General features: G+C 36.5%; 3 protein-coding genes across 5 annotated transcripts; 2 read left to right on the forward strand and 1 right to left on the reverse strand.

The window, feature by feature from the left end:
• Positions 1 to 655: 655 nt before the first annotated feature.
• On the forward strand, positions 656 to 7,738 carry slc5a8l (solute carrier family 5 member 8, like). The gene is made up of 15 exons (XM_026307935.1): positions 656 to 1,381; positions 1,773 to 1,838; positions 2,089 to 2,140; positions 2,453 to 2,520; positions 3,391 to 3,545; positions 3,813 to 3,953; positions 4,042 to 4,171; positions 4,255 to 4,343; positions 4,576 to 4,688; positions 5,901 to 5,968; positions 6,083 to 6,169; positions 6,300 to 6,490; positions 6,875 to 6,984; positions 7,125 to 7,210; positions 7,341 to 7,738. The coding sequence occupies exons 1-15, from the start codon at positions 1,028 to 1,030 to the stop codon at positions 7,446 to 7,448; spliced, it is 1,818 nt and encodes a 605-aa protein (XP_026163720.1). The 5' UTR covers positions 656 to 1,027; the 3' UTR covers positions 7,449 to 7,738.
• A 247-nt stretch (positions 7,739 to 7,985) lies between these two features.
• On the forward strand, positions 7,986 to 11,802 carry LOC113130488 (cell wall integrity and stress response component 4). 3 transcript variants are annotated; one of them, XM_026307176.1, is made up of 5 exons: positions 7,986 to 8,116; positions 8,466 to 8,922; positions 9,688 to 9,840; positions 9,921 to 10,047; positions 11,307 to 11,802. In XM_026307176.1, exons 2-5 carry the CDS (start codon positions 8,487 to 8,489, stop codon positions 11,398 to 11,400), a joined length of 810 nt encoding a protein of 269 aa, XP_026162961.1. In that variant the 5' UTR covers positions 7,986 to 8,116; positions 8,466 to 8,486; the 3' UTR covers positions 11,401 to 11,802. The 3 variants fall into 3 exon arrangements, with proteins under 3 accessions (XP_026162961.1, XP_026162963.1, XP_026162962.1); XM_026307177.1 differs by having other exon boundaries at positions 8,000 to 8,116; positions 8,481 to 8,922; XM_026307178.2 differs by lacking the exon at positions 11,307 to 11,802 and having other exon boundaries at positions 9,921 to 11,258.
• Positions 10,563 to 17,742, reverse strand: sycp1 (synaptonemal complex protein 1). The gene is made up of 33 exons (XM_026307175.2): positions 17,614 to 17,742; positions 17,338 to 17,425; positions 17,197 to 17,240; positions 16,933 to 17,097; positions 16,713 to 16,780; positions 16,510 to 16,583; positions 16,348 to 16,406; positions 16,168 to 16,234; positions 15,904 to 15,977; positions 15,717 to 15,825; positions 15,383 to 15,477; positions 15,113 to 15,297; positions 14,964 to 15,031; positions 14,826 to 14,887; positions 14,599 to 14,715; positions 14,406 to 14,505; positions 14,205 to 14,313; positions 13,986 to 14,103; positions 13,796 to 13,866; positions 13,629 to 13,710; positions 13,465 to 13,527; positions 13,322 to 13,384; positions 13,169 to 13,231; positions 12,955 to 13,071; positions 12,767 to 12,877; positions 12,570 to 12,662; positions 12,393 to 12,467; positions 12,196 to 12,282; positions 11,966 to 12,109; positions 11,188 to 11,259; positions 10,996 to 11,103; positions 10,824 to 10,880; positions 10,563 to 10,703 (listed from the first exon to the last, which is right to left on the reverse strand). The coding sequence occupies exons 1-33, from the start codon at positions 17,740 to 17,742 to the stop codon at positions 10,563 to 10,565; spliced, it is 3,078 nt and encodes a 1,025-aa protein (XP_026162960.1).
• Between the last annotated feature and the right edge of the window lie 1,355 nt (positions 17,743 to 19,097).

A 19,097-nucleotide genomic window follows, 5' to 3' on the forward strand; every position in this document is an offset into this window, starting at 1 on the left:
CTCTCCTACAAACATTCACAAACATTAACAGTATGGACCATTTTACATTAACTTTCTCAGAATTCACTAAGATGACACTCTCATCAAGAATGACTTGAATTAAATCAACCATTAAATCTCTGTCCATTAGATCATTACAATTACACCTATTCACACCAGTCTGCTGGTACAAAGGCCCATGGTAGCAGTTTTACACCTACTTTTCTTTTCCATGTGCAGTCTTGTTTTTTTTTTTAGTGCAATTGTCAGTTTTCGTAACACCTGTTGATGAGTTTAAAATGACATACTTCTCACTGGATGCATCACTGGAGTGAATCCCTAAGTATACAGATGTGTTTAGAAATGCAATTGTAATAACATGTGACTGTATGATAGATAAGAAAAATGATATGATAGCAGGAGAAGAGGTTTCATCTGCCCTGCCTTGTAAACTTTCTATCACAACTTGTAACTGAGTAACCTGGAGCTGTACAAAACTCTTTCCTGGATTCGTCACTGCCTTTTGATTTTTCTAAGGAATAAAAATATCTTGACATTTTTGTATGTTATCAGAACAATCCCTCCTCAGAATTACCACTGACTCATAACCTTTTACAATTATTTTAATTATGGCTGACTTTGGTACAATGTGTCCTTGATGGATTATTAACTAAAGTGAACTAATCTTTGTAGTGTGTTGATCAAAGTGGACCAGATTCCTGCCATTACAGGAGAAATAGATGAAGTAGCTCACTGTTCCACTGTCAGTAGGAGAGACTCTAGACTGAAATCTTGGGATTGTTGAAGATTCGAATGGAAACCTAATATGATTTAAAGCTGTCTGAAAACGTGGAAGATTTTGAAAAACTTTTTCACTGCTGCTGTTTTTCTGGAGGAGTTTGACTTTTTTTTTTATATATGTATATGTACAACAAGAATTGATTACAACTTCAGTATAAGTCGCATATGAGAAAAATCCTGCTGACTTTAAACAATTTCAGCTGCAACTCAAAGAGAAGTGTTATAAAAGGAATCTCCCGAACTAACGATGGTTGCTACAGGTGGTCCAGTGGCCACGTTCTCTGTGTGGGATTATGTGGTGTTCGCTGGAACAATTTTAGGGGCAGCTGGTATTGGTCTTTTCCAGGCCATTCGAAGCCGTAAGGACACCAGCAGCAATGAGTTCTTGTTGGGTGGACGGCAAATGACAGCTGTGCCTGTTGCCATGTCACTCACTGCCAGCTTCATGTCTGGCATCACGGTCATTGGCACACCTGCTGAGGCCTACCGGTTTGGAGCTGCCTTCTGGCTTTTTGGCTTCTCATATGCCATCATGTCTGCTATTACTGCTGAGATCTTTGTCCCACTTTTCTACCGACTAGGGATTACCAGCACTTATGAGGTAAGGAGGGGAGTTGCTGATATCAAAATTATTATTTAGATTATTTTATTATTATAAATTATTTTACGGTACAAAGGATGGTGGACAGGTGTGGTAGAAATTAGCTTTAAAATTTAAAGATCAGTAAAGCCAGTATTCTGTGTCCGTTGCCTAAGTGAGCATGTCCAATGATTCATCCACTACAGTTAGAAAACATGTTGGATCTAAAACAATCAGTCATTCATGAGTCTGTACTTTATCCAAATGCTATAAAAATATTTCCTGCAGAGGGTGGGTGAAAGAAACTGCTTTAACATTTTGTACATATGGTTAGAAAATCACACCTGTATATATTAACTAAATCATCCGTTTAATGATGTTTGACTGAATAAGATTTACCTTTTATGTCTAGTACCTGGAGATGCGTTTTAGCCGACCCATTCGGGTAATCGGGACATCAATGTACATCGCACAGACGGTAACTACAGCATGCTTTTATTTTTTTAAAAAGGGGGAATGATGAATTGCTTTTTTGTATTTAAATAATTAAAAACAGAAGAAAACCATGAAGAATGGAACAAATGCACATGAATATAATGGTAAATCTATCTTGGTAAACAGCACCTGGATGTTTTTGATTCATGATACCATTTCCAAGAATACATTAAATATTAATCACATGCATGTGTGCCTTTATCTAATCAACTAATGGTGGCATCTTTTCTCAGGTGCTGTACACTGGTTTGGTCATCTATGCTCCAGCTCTTGCACTAAATCAAAGTATGTCAAAGCAGAAACAAGCTCACAAAACTAGGGTAGACAATGACTTCTAGATTTTAGTAGTGTCACCTGCAACCTGGTGATACAGTCACTTTACAGTTGTGTGTGTTGTCTAGATAAGAGGTTATATAGGCTATATACTAGTCAAAAAATATTTTAAGTGTTGTTTGTGCATTTCTTGTTTAAACTAAAACAGTGTGTATCACGTGAGTTTTTGATTTAAATACAGGGGAAAACACTATTTTGTGACAAGAGGGAAAAATACATATTCTAATATGTCAGTCATAATGAAATTTGTTTCTGACTTCCCAGTCACTGGACTGGATCTATGGGGAGTGCTGGTGGCTACAGGAGTGGTGTGCATCTTCTACTGCACTTTGGTTTGTACTTTTAATACATTGTTAGCTTTAGTTTGATTGTATTGTCCTGTTTGAAACCTGTAATATTGTTGTAATACTCCCTTGAAAAACAGGAATAGTACACTACCTGGTTAAATGAAGGTTAAACAAAAAAAAAATGCATTAAAAAATATTTTATATTGAATTTAACTGATTCAGTACTAAACAGTATAGCAGCAGTGCTGAAAAGTGTATGATAATGTGCATCATGTATAGAAAGGTTTAGGTAGAAAATCATTTAGTTAAGGTACAGTATGTTTGTGAAAAACCAGCTGTATGAAAGTGACCTGCTTGTGAACCTGCACAGTCAGGAATATGTAGGTCCTGTGAATTCCCTTGAGGAGGGCAGGAGCAAGGGAGTGGCTCTGCTATCTCCTTTTCAATGTGAGCGCTGCAGTGAGAAAACAGCCTTCAGCTTTGTCGTCATTTAGTGCAGGCACTGCTTGTACGGAATTTGGACACAGATTCACAGCACGTTAATTGTCAGAGGGGGAAAAAAAAGGACGTGTTCTTGCAGGGTTCAATCATTTTTTTAAAGCATAAAATTTAGACTCCAATTTAGTACCATTTTTGGGCAAACTGTACAAAGTATTAAAATATGATAGGAAACCAGTAAATCCACTGTAGCAGCAATCACACTTTCAGATTTTAGATGTGTCATTTATAAAAGATTTAGGAAAAAAAAATATTGGCTGATCTGGTTGTGAAACTATTCTCAGCAAGGTTTGCATAGTTTTTGTTTTGCATAGTAAATATTTTAACATCACCAAAAAATACTAAGTTGGACAAACTATCATTACTAATGTTATGTTAAGAAATGTTAAGGTGACCCTAGGGTGGATGTTGTTTCAGGGTGGTTTGAAAGCAGTAATCTGGACAGACGTGCTGCAGATGGTGGTCATGCTCGCAGGTTTTGTAGCTGTTATAGCTCGAGGAGCCATACTGCAGGGAGGCCTGACGAAGATCTGGGAAGATGCTCGTGAAGGAGGTCGACTAAACGCGTTTGAGTACGTACTCAAGCAGACTACAGTAATACAGTGTTTACAGTAAAACAGTCTTTGTTGTTGGACTTGGTTTTAAACTTATCATGATGGCAGAAGGGTGTGGCTTCTATAGAAAGCAACTAGATTAGTGTCTTTTAAGTTTTCAGCCACAGAAAAACAAATCAGGTCAACTTTCCTATAAATGTATCTGTAAGAAGAGAAAAAAAAATATTCTGTGCAAGTTCATCAAGGAAAACAAAGTATTCATGAAAACACTGTTGGTCTCTCCAGCTTTGACCCAGATCCACTGAAGCGGCATACTTTCTGGACCATTGTAATTGGTGGAAGCATAATGTGGACGTCTATTTACTCAATCAACCAGTCCCAGGTGCAGCGCTACATCTCCTGCAAAACCTTGACACATGCCAAGATGTAAGCATTCCTGTAGTGCAAAGCAAAGACTAGTTTACTGCCTGTGAGTGAGGGTTCATGCACTGACATGTCTTCTTTCATCTCTCAGGTCTTTGTATGTGAACATGGTTGGCCTGTGGGTAACTGTGAGTCTGGCTGTGTTTTCTGGCCTTACCATGTACTCCATTTACAAGTATTGTGACCCACTTTCAAACGGTGATATAGCCACCTCAGACCAGGTAACTGCAGCTGCAATTGTCTCTCGTTTATGTCATGCTGTTTTAACAGAGTACTGTTAACAGTAAAACTGTTGCATGTTTAGCTTCTGCCCTACCTTGTAATGGATATTCTGGCAGCCTACCCTGGAATCCCTGGCCTGTTTGTAGCTGCTGCATACAGTGGTACCCTCAGGTAAGGCCTGAGAAAAACAAGAAAAAATGTTATTTCACACCAGTGTCAGGAATGCTTTCTCCTAACATACAGCAATAAGGAAAGACTGAGCTGTCCACCTCACTGTTATTAGTGCATGTAATGTAAAATCAGTATATGCATGATGTGGGAAACTAATCTTATCTTCAAGGCAATCTGCTATTTAAATGCATCAGTCTTTGTTCATTCACTAAAAGCTTTCTGTTTTTTCCAGCACGGTGTCTTCCAGTATTAATGCCCTGACAGCTGTCACTATGGAAGACTTCATTCTCCCTGTGTGCAAAAACCTTACAGAGAAACAAATTAACTGGATGAACATGGGCCTGAGTATGTAAAAATACTTTCACTGTAGTAAAAAGAAAAGTTTTTTTATGATTTACAGGAAAAATGGTTTACAAACGTGCTTTTCTTCAAAACCAATTTTTAATAATTAAAGATATTTCTGAAAACCTAAGTAAAAATTCTCAAACTCTATAATCTAGTATAACTTTAAAAGTGCATTCTTATCATGAAACCCACAGTAATCACGATAGAGTGTGAGCTCTCCAATACCCATACTCTTTGAACCTCATTAAACATCAGTACATATCAAAGTAACTTATCTTGTTAATCTAGCAGGAAATCGATCATGTTACCAGTTTCCACTATTCAGCTGTAAACAAACTCAAACACCAAATTACAGCATTAGAAATTCTATTAGTGAAGAGTTTCTCAAAGCAGATGCAGAATGCATTGTACAAACAGTGGTTAACATTACAAGAATGTGCAGTATTTCACCAGGTAGATTTACTGAGAAAAACCTGTACAAACAAGAACATGCAGGTTCTATGAATTTCTCTGAGAAAGGCAGAATCAAGGGAGTGGCTCTGCATTGCTGTGAAAGTCCCATGACAAAAAGTCATTATTCAAAAGTTTCCCTAATTCAGCATAAACACTGTTTGTTATGGACCTGTATCTGTCACAATGTTCCAAGTCATTACAGAGCACATAGACAGGTGGTTAATTACAGCTGTTATATCTGGAAGGGAAAAAGTAGTCAGGGTTCCTAAAGTTTTTTGTTTTTTACTTTTTAAAGTACACAATGTAATTTAATACCATTTTCTTGAGAATATTGTAGAAAGTGTTAAAATGTGACAGAAAACCGGTAGAGAAAATCCACTGTGGCAACAATCAAATTTTTGTCCATTGATGATATATTCTGACACAAAAAGAAGCTTAGGCAGGCAAAAGAAAATCCTGCATTTTATCAATTCAATTAAAGAGTTTTCCTCTAAGGCTTTTTCTGAAAGCTACAAATTCATTGTGTTTTAATGCTTAAGACTTTCATATACCCTTAAAATTCTATCTAGAAAATATTTTCAAAATATATTGAGCTCCCAAAAATAATAACAATTCTCCCAGTAAAAAAGTTCACTCTATTTAATGAAACATTTTATTTATGACCCGGTTGTACTCATGTCTAAGCTGAGCTTTAACATTTACACCACAGAACATTTGACTCTGCGGTTTTGTGATAAGATTCTGAATCATTTTGACCAGGTGTTTTCTTTGGCGCCCTGTGTATTGGAATGGCTGGAGTTGCATCAGTGATGGGAAGTGTTCTGCAGGTAAACCTCTGCACTACCATGCACTAACACCACAGCAGCCATTTACTGCACCACAGCACCACCATGAGCTGATTATTAAGAACTACAATCCTCCTGACAGTTTTATATTTTCAGGCAGCTCTGTCTGTATTTGGCATGATCAGCGGACCCCTTCTTGGTCTTTATTTACTGGGAATGTTTTTCCGCACATCAAATTCAATAGTGAGTATTTCCTATTACTGTAACGTTCACTAGAACAATTGCACCAGTTCTAACAACATAAAGAAATGTTAGCAAAAACACAGGTGACACAGCCATGAAGTATTTGACTGTAGTGATATTTACTTTGTAGGGAGGACTGACAGGAATGATCATTGGTCTGATTTTGACTCTGTGGGTGGGGATTGGAGGCCAGATTTACCCTGCGACAGCTAAAAAGACAAATCCTCTCCAAGTCAGCACTGTAGGCTGCAACAACACAGTGGGTCAAAACTACACCAGACTTCACTGGACCAGTCCTGGGAATGTGACCGTGCAGCCTGAGTGAGTCATATTACATCAAACAATGGTCCATTGGCTAATACTCAAGCACTGTGGTTGTAGAAAATAGGAACAGAGTGGCTAAATATTCCCCATTTGCCAAATGATCACAAAAACAAAAAACGTCTGTAAATACATTTTGGCCTATCAGCTGTCAGTGACATGAGACAACCGACAGCGGGAATGCTCCCAGACCAAGCAATTTCTGGACTGCAATTTAGAAACAGATTTTCATCAATGTTATGTATTTCAAAACAAAGCCAGTGAAAATCCAAACCCATAGAGAAAATGTAAACATATTGCATTTATAACAAAAAGATACGGGAATCACATTGGTATAACAAGTTCAGGTGATTGATTAGAAATAGCTTTTCTTTTGTGTATCAGTGGCAGACCAGCCCTGGCAGACTCCTGGTACTCTCTGTCCTATCTCTACTTTGCTGTGTTGGGCATGCTGACCACAATGGTGTTTGGACTGTTGGTGAGCATGATCACAGGTGAGATATGTTTGCCTTTCCTGGCCCCTTCTTCCACTGCAGAGACGCATCACTGCTAATGTTGTAATTATGTTTAATAATCTACAGAATTCTACCAATATATAAAGCTGTAATGGGAATATGTATAAATTTCTCTTTAGGTGGATGTAAGCAAGAGAAGCTGAGCTCTGATCTGTTTGTGAAGAAGAATGACCTGATCTGCTTTAGCTGCTGTAATAAATCCAAGGTAATATGTTGAACCTTTAGGCAGGTGATTGCTAACTAAGTAAGAATATAACAATGTCACTCACCAAACTACACAAGATTTTGTCATGTTATTAACCTAAATGCTACTGCATGTTCTTAACCCCCTGCAGGTATCAGACATCTATGAAAAGACTGAGACAGATCTTCCCATGGGACTTGACAACTCAGGATATATCGACTTGGAGGCAACAACCAAAGCTGTTACCACCAAAATGTAACTCTGTTATATCAATGCAAATCTGACATTTTACTACTTTTTAAATTATATAGCCTATAAATAAACACATATATATGACAAACCGCAAGGTGCTTGGTCCTATGTGCATGTGGTAGATTTGATTTGACTAATTGTAACTATATTATGTAACTATTAACACTGGAATATTGTTGTTACCATTTGTGTGTATTGCCTTTGTATTGTTTTATGAAAATCAAGCACTCTTTATGTACCTGTACCTGTACGAAATAATCACACATGTGAGGTGTAATAAATATTTTACAAAGTTAATCCGTGTTGAATAAAAACACACATACACAAGCAAACAATTGCAGCACACAGGACTTAAGTGATCGCATGACCCTGGTATGTATGTGTGAGAGAACAGAGGCCAATACACTAAATTTACTGTGTAGTTAATGTTTTGACAACTTGGCTTTGTTTAAACTGAGAGAGGGAGAGACAGACAGAGAGAGACGGAGACTGAGCTTTGGCCTTTTGTCTCCCTGGCAACATACAATAGAGGAAGTTTACAAAGCACCGACCTGCCCACTTTTACCTGCCACTGTGCCAGCAAACAAACCTTTAGCTGGTAGGAAGTGGAAAGTCAGCCGTGACATGAAGACAGACTCACTGGCAGGGAAGTGAACTAAGTTTTCAGTCAGCAAGGTGAGCTGGATCTTTTTTCATTTATCTAATCAATAAATTCTCTGAAAGTCATTTACCTGTTGATCAAAGTTTGGACGTTGCCAAGCTTTTGAGATTAGAGAAGTTTCCATTGACGTAACAAGAAAGGCTCAGTCAGCAGTCTGTTGTCTGTGTTCCTGCTGGGTTAAGTAGTTTCATGTTGGAAATATGATCAAATAATCTTTAAAACTATGTTTAAAGTGTCGTTTTCACTGTCATAATGTAGCACAGACTCAGTTTAAACTACATGTTAGTTAAGGAAGTGAAGGAAAGGACATGTTGTAACAGAGCAGCATTAACAGTGTTTATTTTACACTAATGTTCTTCACAGTGGTTTGTTTTTCAGTGCATCATGGCCATGGAAAGCAGCTTTGCTATGGCTTGTTGCCTCCTGGCCATTTCTTCTGCTCTGAACACACAAATGAGGAATTTGACCACGACTACAACAACAACAAACCTCACACACGCGACTACTTCTGTAAGTTCATCCAGCCCCACTAGAAATGCAACAGCTGGCTCAAACACGACCGAGGATACAAGTCCATTCCCCAGCAGCACAACATGGGGCAATCAAACGTTCAATGAAAGCACAAGTGAGCCGTCAGCGACCATCACAACTCCTCTCACAAAAAGTACCTCCCTGATGACGGCAGCACCGCACACTCCTACAGCTACTACAGCCCAAACCGCAGCAGGTTACACAGGCACACCTGATGTTACAGCAACAACGACTGCAAATCCACCTCACACTGTCAACACAACCTCTGATACAGATAACAAATCACAAGGTAAGCATCAGACCCCGTGTCCCCTGAGGCAGCTGCGCTGTGTGTTAATATATTTTAGTTTTTTGATCATGATTTGATAACTAGCATGTGATATCATCTGGCTCAGAGACCTGCCGTTTAGTGTTCAGGAGACAAAGTCTCTGAGAACATCAGGGACAAGCCTTCTGCTCGTGCCCAGAGTCAGGACTAAACAGGGAGAAGCAGCGTTTCAGCTAAAACCTGGAATAGTCTTCCTGATGATGTTAGACAAGCCTCATCTCTGACAATGTTTAAGTCCAAGCTAAAAACCTTTCTTTTTAGTGTGGCATATAACATATGACAACTGATAGTGTTTTATCCAAAGGGATTTATCTGCACTCAGTTCTCATTTTTATTCTTTCTTATGTATTTTTATTTCTGTAAAGCACTTTGAATTACTCTGTGTATGAATTGTGCTATATAAATAAACTTGTCTTGCCTTTAAAATAAAATCCTCCAGCAAGACACAACAGTAGAATTACTTTCACAGATGACCTTTTTCAACTACATTTAGCATCCTTAAACTTGTTTCCACATTTCTAACGACTCCAGATGATTTAGCAACATCGTAACATTTTGAACTTCATCTGCAACAGCTCAGCATTAGCTGTTTGTCAACCTGCAACAGTTTAGCACAAGCTTTTTCAGCAGGTGGCAATCCCACCACAAATACAGTTTAATTACTCACTGCATGTTTTTAATTAGTATTAGTTACTTTTATGTCTCTCTTTGTTCCTGTGCTTCTAGGGTTGGGACTAAACACTTCAGAAAAGAATCTGACTATTGTCTTCAGTGTTATACTGGGACTGTTTGCTGTGGCAATTATTGTGCTGGTGCTTCACAAATGCAAACAGAAACTGCAATATATGCATCAACCTCTTAACAACTCTAGTGACACAGGTGAGCACTTTTCCATTCATCAGAAAATTAGACAAACTGTTTATTATTAGCAGTTAAAATATCTATTAAATTTCCAACAGAAATGTTTGTGGCAGATGACGACACACTTGTAATTTCTGGAGGACTTTATGATGGACATCCAATCTACGACGATGTGCCAACAGCCCCAGCAGAGCAATCTCAATTTCGCCTTGAGTTTCTTCATTAGTGAGTGTTTCTAGAATGAGAGATGTCACATTTGACACAGAACAGACATGGACACAACCAGTTCTCCTTCTGAAATTTTAATTCTTCATGAGGCTAATGGCAGAGAAGAGAAGATGATGGACAGAACATTCAATGTAGAACAATGCTGACAGATTTGAAGAGAACTTTTACTCAGTCCACTGTCAACAGTACACTAGTATTAAATCCATATGCTAGCCAACAATATAAACTTGCAGAACAAATGTGACTTCATGTGAAGTACATAAAAGCATAGAGGATGACTCTGCAGTCACTTCAAATTGAACACCAAACTTCAAACAAATAAAGACCTTTCTGTTAACAATCTACAGCAACATTTACTATGTATGTCAAGAAATAATAATACAAAAAATAAATAATTTGGCTGTTAATATTATTCTATTTAATCCCTAACACAAATGCCTGAGCATATTAATATAAACACTAAAATCTGTCTAGTGTCACTAGACTGTTTTGCTGACCTGTGACAGTATAATTTATGCAAAGATCTTCTCATTAGTCTTCTTCTTTTTCTTGTCACAGCCAGTAACAGCAGTCCAACCTGCATCTCTCATCCTTTTCACTGCAGCTAGCTTCAGTGAGTTTCCTGGTGATTTATGAGTGACAGGGCTCTGGATCTGAAAAATATTGATGCAGGTTGTTAATGAACTATCAGGAAGTAGTTTATCTGTGTCCATGTATAAAACACACAGCCCTACATATGCATAATTGTAAATAGCAGTAAACCACTATGTTACCTTTTTGACTTTGTAGTGAGGTGCAGAAAAACTGGGTGTAGGTGCATTTGCAAAGGACTATCAAGAAAAGGAGAAGTCAAATCACCACTTTTGGCAAATTTGCACTAATGAGCAAAAAAATACACAAAAACATCTGACAAATAAACCTTCCGCCATTAAAAACACTACTCACCCAAAGATCATTTAGATCAGAGCTGTCAGACTTGGGGTCAAGCTCGATGGTGCTCTTCCCCAAACATTCTGCATTTTCAGCAGGAGGGGGTGTCATTATTCTATAGGACTATACGGGAAAAAAGCAGATGTCAGCAAAACACTCACATTTTTATTCATTTTGGAAAAGCAGAAGAAGGATTCTGCATATTACTTTGATCTTATATATCCCGCCAACCCTGTCTGTAGTACGTCTTGGAGTTTTCAGGTCTTCAGTGTGACTGTCCTTTGATGCAAAAACAATATCAGTCTGAGTTATTATGAATCCTACAGTAAACAGAGACACAGACAGGTGACATATCAAAGGGAAAACCTGAATAAACAAGGAGAGAAACCACAACTGAGAATACTTCCATACCCGGCATGAAGGGCCACAGAATGATTTGGTGAGTATGAAAATAATCTGAATCATAAGTAATGGCCTTCACAGCAGACCTCAGGTCAGCTAAAGAAATATATATCTTCAGGACCTATGTGACAGACTTCGCTCTCCACCGTCATCATTAAACCACCAAATGAAGGAATATCTTTTGGAAGAAAGACCAGGTACCACTCTACCAGTAGTGTTAAGCGAATTGTAGAATCAATACCAATGCACAATTAAGATGGTCTGGCAGCACATGATGGCTCAAGACCTAAAACACTACAAATAAATTAAGTTGCATTGTTTTTTCTGTGGAAACTGTTGACAATCTAGGTATTTGGTGTTGTTCCAATTTATTTTCTGATGGATTCAGTGAACCACAGAAAATGTGAAAATCATTCAAATATCAGCCTGTAAGAAAATCAAATCAATGCAAAACATAATGATTTGATTTTCAAATCATCACAACTAAGAATGAACCTGCAACATGTAACAAAAGAGTCTTAGTCTATCTAAAAAAAACAAAACAAAAAAAAACAAAAAAAAAACTGTAATAAATTAAACTCACGGTTTTTTTCATTACTGTAGCACTCCCATCATCTTTGCTGTAGGATGGAGTTTTCCTGACTGTGGAGAAGTCAAACTCATGTCTCTTTGAAGAACTCTTTGGAGTCTCTGAACATCTTCCCTGTCTGTATTCTAAGGCAGGTGACTAGAAATTTAAAGAAGAATTCTTGGTTAAATGATGCAAACCATATCTTCAGTGGTAGCCTATTTGCTCATGTGCAGCTTTTGTACCTGCTTGTTCTTTGTGTCTGACAGCTGACAGACATTCACTGATGAAATTTCATTCTTTACATCAGTTAGCTTCTTCTGTAGATTTTCCTAATAGCAATAAAAAGGTATTTCTCAAATAATAAACTGTCTCTCAAAAAGTAAAGCACATCATGTTTCAGTAAAAAGCCAAACAAACTATTAAACAAACTAGGACATACTTTCTCTGTCATTTCTGTCGTCAACTGTTTCTTCAGTTGATCATTTTCTTTCTTATGTTTCGAGAGCTCCAACTCCTGATTTTATATTTTTTGGGGGAAAATATTAGGATATAACAGATTAGCTATGTAATTGTTGTTAAAGCGTGCCAAGTGTTCATTTATATCTTTGCCAAATACCAGTGATTTCCTGTGAGCAACAGCCTCCATCTCTTTCTTTTTGTTCTCTTCAAGCTCTGCGTCCTTTTCTTCGACCATCCGATCATACTGGCTCTAGTAATAACAAGTGGAGTTCTTTCCAATGCAACGTGTTTGGATGGACAGACATACTGTGCAATAGTTTTTCCAGAGCACAAACTAATTTACGACGACCTTACCTTATGTTTTTCCATCAGTGCAACCATATCGGCTATCTTTTGTTGACACTTGAGTTCCGCATCCTCTTTCTTCTTTATGGCCTCTGCTTCTGTTACTCTAAGTTTTTGTACCTGCAGAATATAATGGTTTATTTTTTTTATTTTTTAAGTTTAAAATGTAGCAAATAATCCTATAGTTTATAAGTGACCTGATTTTCAAGCTCCACTGCAAAGGTTGATGTGGACTCAAGATCTTTAAGCAATTTTTGACAGTCTTCCTCATTCAGTCTTTTAAGGTTCTTGGAGTCCTCGTGAAGACTGTTGATCTAAAGACAGAAATAACTGCCTATATTTAACAGAGCAATATTTAGTTTTTATATTTTCAATTAATATTAGCCAGAAGACAGAAAAACATCACCATACCACTCTCTCAAGTTGACTGGATTTCAAAGTCTCTTTTGCTATTTGTTTTTTAAGCATTTTATTCTGAAAACACATAACCAAATTGTTAGCCACATAATAACAAGGGCATCTGTAGTACTGTGTGCAATATATTGTTTTAAAACAATTACAAACCTCTTTCTGGTACTCCTCCTGAGCTTTGAGTTTAGTTTCAATTTTTTTCCTCAGTTTGCAAAGCTAAAAATCAAAACATATCTTGTTAGTAGCAGAAAATAATCAAAAATATCAGCATTCGCAGCTTTCAGTTTTTGTATCACCTTTGTTTCCACAGTTTTTATCTGTTTTTCTTTTACTGTAATCTCCTCCTGCAGATGTCCATACTACATATAAAACACAAAAAGAAAATAGTTTACTACTTTAGAGTACAGACATGCTTATGCCTTGTGTTTCTAGTGGTAATTGGTTCATTTGGCATACTTACATTTTCCTCAATTGTTTTCTGCAGAGTCTCTGTTTCTTGACATTTCCCTTGGAAATTTTTCTTAACGGAGTTTACTTCCTCTCTATTTAATGAAAATAATTTTTAACAATATTTTTTGAAATTACACAATGTCAAAACTTAATTTCTCTCAACTGCTCTCTACTCACTGTAAACATTGGTTTTCTTCTTCCAATCTTTGAATTTCTTTTGTGAGTTTCAGTGTCTTCTCCGCACTCACCTAATGGATGAAAAATAATTTTCATTCATATGACACAGTAAAGATGAAATGAAAACTAAAACACTTAATATAAAGAGTTAAAGTGGACATATGTATCACATTTGATTGGATATTCAGACCTTCATGTTTGCCTCAACAGTTTTCACATAAGAGGACCCACTCTCAAAATGCTGCTGAATGACCATCTTTTCAGACTCAAGCTTGTTACAGTTGGATAACAGATCTTCATATTTTAACCTTAAAAATGACAAATTACACATTAGACATTAGGCTTATAACAGTTTAATATATATTTTTTTGTACAAATACTACAGAATGACCAGGTTTTAAAAGCTCACTTATGTTGTGCGATTTCTTTCCTCAGTTGCTCCATCTGGAAGACGCATTCCTGATTTTTTTTAGTTTCAGTAAACAACTGTCCTTCTAGCACCTGCACTTTGATCTGAGGATATAACAAACACACTGTATGTGTGTGTGTGCATGTATATAATATACCATATCATTATATCATAATATTTATAAGCTGGAGCAAGAAAATAAAATATAAGCAGAAACCTCAAAATCTTTTTGTCCCTTTTCAGCAGCTTCACAAGCCTTTTTCAAAAACTCATTTTTAGTAAATGCCATCTCTGCTTCCTTCTGCATGAATAAATGTTTTTTTTTAGTTTTCTGTATTAGAATATAGCATAAATATACTTCTTACTTCTGAGATGAAGTATCTATTTGTATTACCTTAAATGCCTGGGCTTCATCGGTTTTACTTGAAAGCTCAGCTGTTAGTTCCCCAATTGTGACTTTAGTTAGATCAATATTACTCTCCATGGACTTGATGAATTTTGAATTTTTGTCCTAAGAACAAGAACATACAGCGGATGGTAAGTGATTTTCTGGGGTATTTGGTCTTCAATTAATGCTTAAAAAACGAATAGACTGCTACACATATTTAAAAAATACTTAACCAATTCATCTTCAAGGATTTTGATCTGCTCATCTTTCTTAGTACTCTGCTCCATGGCCTCTCCTGTTGATTAAAACACTTTCTTTCAGCATGATATAGCATCAAATAAAGCTATTGATAAAGATTGAGTAAGGCTTACCTAGAAGTGTTTTTCTGCTTTCAAGTTCACTATTGTTTGCCTTGAGTTTATCCTCAAGTTCCACGATCCTTGAATCAAAACAGGAACAAAATGATATGATGAAAAACTATTTATAAAAATTTCTGTGATTTTTTTTTTTTAAATTATACCTTTCCCTCTCTAAAGCTAATGAATTCTGCAGCTCCTGAATGGTTGTCTGAATCTGCTCCAGCTTCTCTGCTTGCTGATTTTTAATTCTGTTGAGCTCCTGCAAGCTTAGGTCTTTGCTTTGGATGATCTTTGCATATTCTTCCCTACTTTGCTCCAGTGCTGCAATAATAGCTTCCCGAGATTTCTTTGTGGAAAAGATCATTTTTGTCACAACAGACACAAACAAAGCTCAATATGACTGAATGTTAATAGAATCTCAAAAGGCTCACCTCAGTTTCATTACAGCACTGTTGAGCAGTGTGCAATTTCTGTAGAAGGATTTCATGTTCAGTTTTTGAGCTTTTGAGAAGTTCATACTGTTCATCTGTAAAGTAATAAATATGTTATCTTTAATGTTCTCCAAATTACAAGTGTGATAATGCCGCTGACTAAACCTAAACACTGAAGTTACAAACTAAAAATGTGTTGGGATTTTTAAGTAACACCTATTTATGTCATTATCATGAGCAGTTGTTCCTGAGAACAAAATGTCTTCTGTAAAATTTGTAATCTAAACATATGGAGGTAGGAGCAGCTTATGTTGAAATCTAATCATGATCTTACCTGTTGTTTCTTGAAGTTGTTTGCAGAGCTTTTGGCTTTCATGCAGGTCAAGCAGAAATTTTTGTAGCTCGTTTTCCTTATCCTTAAGTTTTGATTGAAGCACTACAACCTGTGAATGTTGCATCAGTCCTTTAGCTTTGTTAGAAAAGACGTGGTTATAAGTTCCCAAATAAGGTTTTACACTAACCTCTTTCTCTTTCACAGTATATTCTTGATGATATTTCTTGTTCAGTTCTTCAACATGTAGCAAGCCCTCCTTGACTGGAATAAGATATTATTATTATTCATCTTTTTGGTGTACATTGTAATTTGGTAATCTGTCAATAATTCATCCTAAAGTAAGTGAATTAAAGGGAGACTTTATCCCTCACTATTTCTGACAGATTAAAACTTCTTTTAAGATTTAGTTACTGTAGTGAAAAGCTTAACAGTCAGACAGAAAAAACATTACCTTTCTGCATCTCTTGTTGATCAGCTTCTGCCTGAACACGAAGGCTTTCAAATGCAGCAATCAGTTTCTACAGAAAACAACTTCTTGTAAACTGGCCATCAAACCTGTCCTGCTGTTTAGCTGTCCATCAAATTAATAAAAAAAACTACATTATTTTGGTATAGCATTAGAAGTGTTTACCTGAATACTCTCACTGTTCTCCATATAAAGGTGATGTGTTTCCTCTCTTTCGGATTCAACTACAAAATGAAAAACTGTTATAGACTATGCAGCAACATATTTTGCGCCATAATACTACTGACACATATATGGGCAGAAAGATTTAAAGAACTTTTTACTTACATAAATGCATTTTCTCAGCTGATCTCTGGAAAGTATCTTTGAGTATATTACACAAGTTCCTGGTTGCACTGTTTCTGTATTTTTATTTGGAATATGAAAAAATATATAAACAATACTATAAACAGAGCATTTATTTTTTAAAATCTGATGTCATGATTTTCAAGAGCATATCTAGTGTCTCATTTTTTATGCACAACCCATACTTATTCCTCAAATCTGCATTTTCACTGATCTGTTCCTCTAGCTTTATGCTGAGACTTTCATTTCCAAACTGTAAAGACAGAATACATACAATAGATGCAACCACAGAGATCAAGATTAGAGTATGCTTTTATTCTACTATCAACAATCCTTTAATGAAACTGTATACATGTGGTTAGGGGGAAGAAAGCCAGAAAGAAAACTTCTCACTAAAGCACACACCTGCAATTCTTGAATGGCTTTGCGCTGGGTTTCAATCGTTCTTTTGTTTTCTTGGAGTCTCCTTTCCTTTTGCATTGTGTCAGAGTCAACTTTGACCTTCCAAAACTTAATTTTCTCAACTTCATCAAGCAACTTGGAATAAAGCTGTCCAGGATTGCAATTATTCTGGGAAACATTCACAATGACAGGAAGTAGAATACACATGTTCCAAAGCCCAAGTCTATTATATTCATCCTTCACATTTTTGTACAATGAAAGTATTACCTCCTCTTTTTCCATTGGTGGCACAACTTTCATCTTAGGAATGTCTTTAGGGGAAAGACAATAATGCATTTATTATAATGTGTATGATACCTGCCAGTTCTTTGTGTTGTAGTGATGTAGCCAGTGTTGTTTAATACAAACTACCTTGACTGGGTGGTTTACTCGATGTAAACGCATTTGTGTTGGGGAAAGGCATGTTTTTCTCTTTGTCAAAACATTTACTGTAACCCTAGGAGAAAACAGCAACTATACATTATCATAGACTGCAGCTGCTTCCATTCATTAGTGATTTCAGCTTACAAGAAAATAATGACTATATACATACCTTATGTTTAAAACTTTTAATGCTTATAAAAAGTTGGCTAAACACAGTACTGAAATAACCTATCAGTTCAGAGATAGCAACAAAGTGCTTACCTGCTGCAATGTATTTATGAAATCACCACTGTTCTCAACAGTTTCCTGAGGTCTAACAGCAGATACCTGTCCATTATTCACCCTGGGAGGTACCAACAGTTTGAAGTTAAAAGCTCGGTCTCTCTCCATCCTGAAATACAACAGAAAGTAAAGCAGTGGTGAAACGTGTGCAAAAAACTTTCACTTAAGTAAAAGTTCTAGTACAAGAATATAAATATACTTGTTTACAATTACTAGGACTACTAGTCCTTCATTCAAAAACAACAAAAAAAAACATACATGAGTATTGTATTTAAAGTATTAAAAGTACTATTTCTTAGTAAATATGTTTCCATGGATGTTATATGACTTTATTTTATATGTTAGCAGCATTTTACTGTTGTATTTGTTGGAGGTGGTTAGTTAAATTCAGTGATTATCATCCTAGGTTTGGCTCCGGGAAAAGCTCACCAGCTTAATCTGAGGGGCTGTGACATTAGTCAGAGAAGAAAAACTTAAAAACAAACTTCTGTTCTGCTACACAAATTTTATTTGTATTTTTAGTACTTTATCTCGGGTGGTCTTTTTGATGAACTCATAACATCTGGTAAATGAGAAGGGGCACCAAAAAGCCACCGCTGTACTATTAATATTTTGTAGTGCATGGTGTTGCAACGTTAGGTTAACTAAAGTTAAAAGCCTATCATGATTTTAACCTTCATGTAAAATCTTCGTCCATAAAGTAGTTAACTTAACAAGCATTAGCTAGAAAAAAGGGGTTGTCTAATAAATGTAACGATAACGCTTTAGCAGTTAACATAGCGTTAATGCAGTAAAAAGTAACGTTAACGTTACTTTACATTTCCACCTGAAGTCGCTAGTCAAGTTTAACATTTGTTTAAGTTAAGGCTAGCTAGTTTGGGAACGTTAGCTATACTGGAGTATTAGCGTTAGTAACGTTAGCTAGCTATAATATGGCATAAAATGGAAATATTCAAGTATTCAAATTAGCTACACAAGAAGAATAGCAAAATGACGCTAATACTTAACGTTCGAGGTTAATTTCCACCAAAGTAGTTTAACTAGCTAGTTACTAGCTTTAGCTGTTAATTTAGCTGCTTGCTAACTAATTCCATGTAGCCACCTAACGTTAACGTTAGCCTAGCAATTTATCCGACGTTAGCAAAGTAGCTAGCTTAGGTGCAGTTACTTAGCGACTGTTAGTATTTCCTTCGGAACAATAAATACACTTTGGCATCAGTGCAAAAACATAAACGTTAAATTGTCACGGAATTAATGATATTTTACCAAACAATAGCCGAGTGTTACCTACCTGTTGTCGGCAACGTTAGTAAGAGCCGGGTAAGGCTAAAATGTTAACGCTACCGTTAAACGATAAACTGACGAGCAGTCAGGCACGAGCAAGACTGGTGTTTAACGGTTTTTTTAAACTTCGTGTAACAGCCGTCGGTAAGACTGACTGCTCGTTAACGTGGGTCGATTAT

This window comes from Mastacembelus armatus, chromosome 5, assembly GCF_900324485.2.
Source record: "Mastacembelus armatus chromosome 5, fMasArm1.2, whole genome shotgun sequence".
Lineage (NCBI taxonomy): Eukaryota > Metazoa > Chordata > Actinopteri > Synbranchiformes > Mastacembelidae > Mastacembelus > Mastacembelus armatus.

Coding starts and splice junctions, on each gene's coding strand:
- slc5a8l (XM_026307935.1), top strand. CDS start 1,028: ATGGTTGCTACAGGTGGTCCAGTGGCCACGTTCTCTGTGTGGGATTAT. Junction 1,839..2,088: donor CAATGTACATCGCACAGACG/GTAACTACAGCA, acceptor ATCTTTTCTCAG/GTGCTGTACACTGGTTTGGT. Junction 6,170..6,299: donor TCCGCACATCAAATTCAATA/GTGAGTATTTCC, acceptor TTTACTTTGTAG/GGAGGACTGACAGGAATGAT.
- LOC113130488 (XM_026307176.1), top strand. CDS start 8,487: ATGGCCATGGAAAGCAGCTTTGCTATGGCTTGTTGCCTCCTGGCCATT. Junction 8,923..9,687: donor TACAGATAACAAATCACAAG/GTAAGCATCAGA, acceptor CTGTGCTTCTAG/GGTTGGGACTAAACACTTCA. Junction 10,048..11,306: donor CGCCTTGAGTTTCTTCATTA/GTGAGTGTTTCT, acceptor TGAATCCTACAG/TAAACAGAGACACAGACAGG.
- sycp1 (XM_026307175.2), bottom strand. CDS start 17,742: ATGGAGAGAGACCGAGCTTTTAACTTCAAACTGTTGGTACCTCCCAGG. Junction 11,260..11,965: donor CTACAGTAATGAAAAAAACC/GTGAGTTTAATT, acceptor TTTGCATCAAAG/GACAGTCACACTGAAGACCT. Junction 11,104..11,187: donor GCGGGATATATAAGATCAAA/GTAATATGCAGA, acceptor TTTCCCGTATAG/TCCTATAGAATAATGACACC.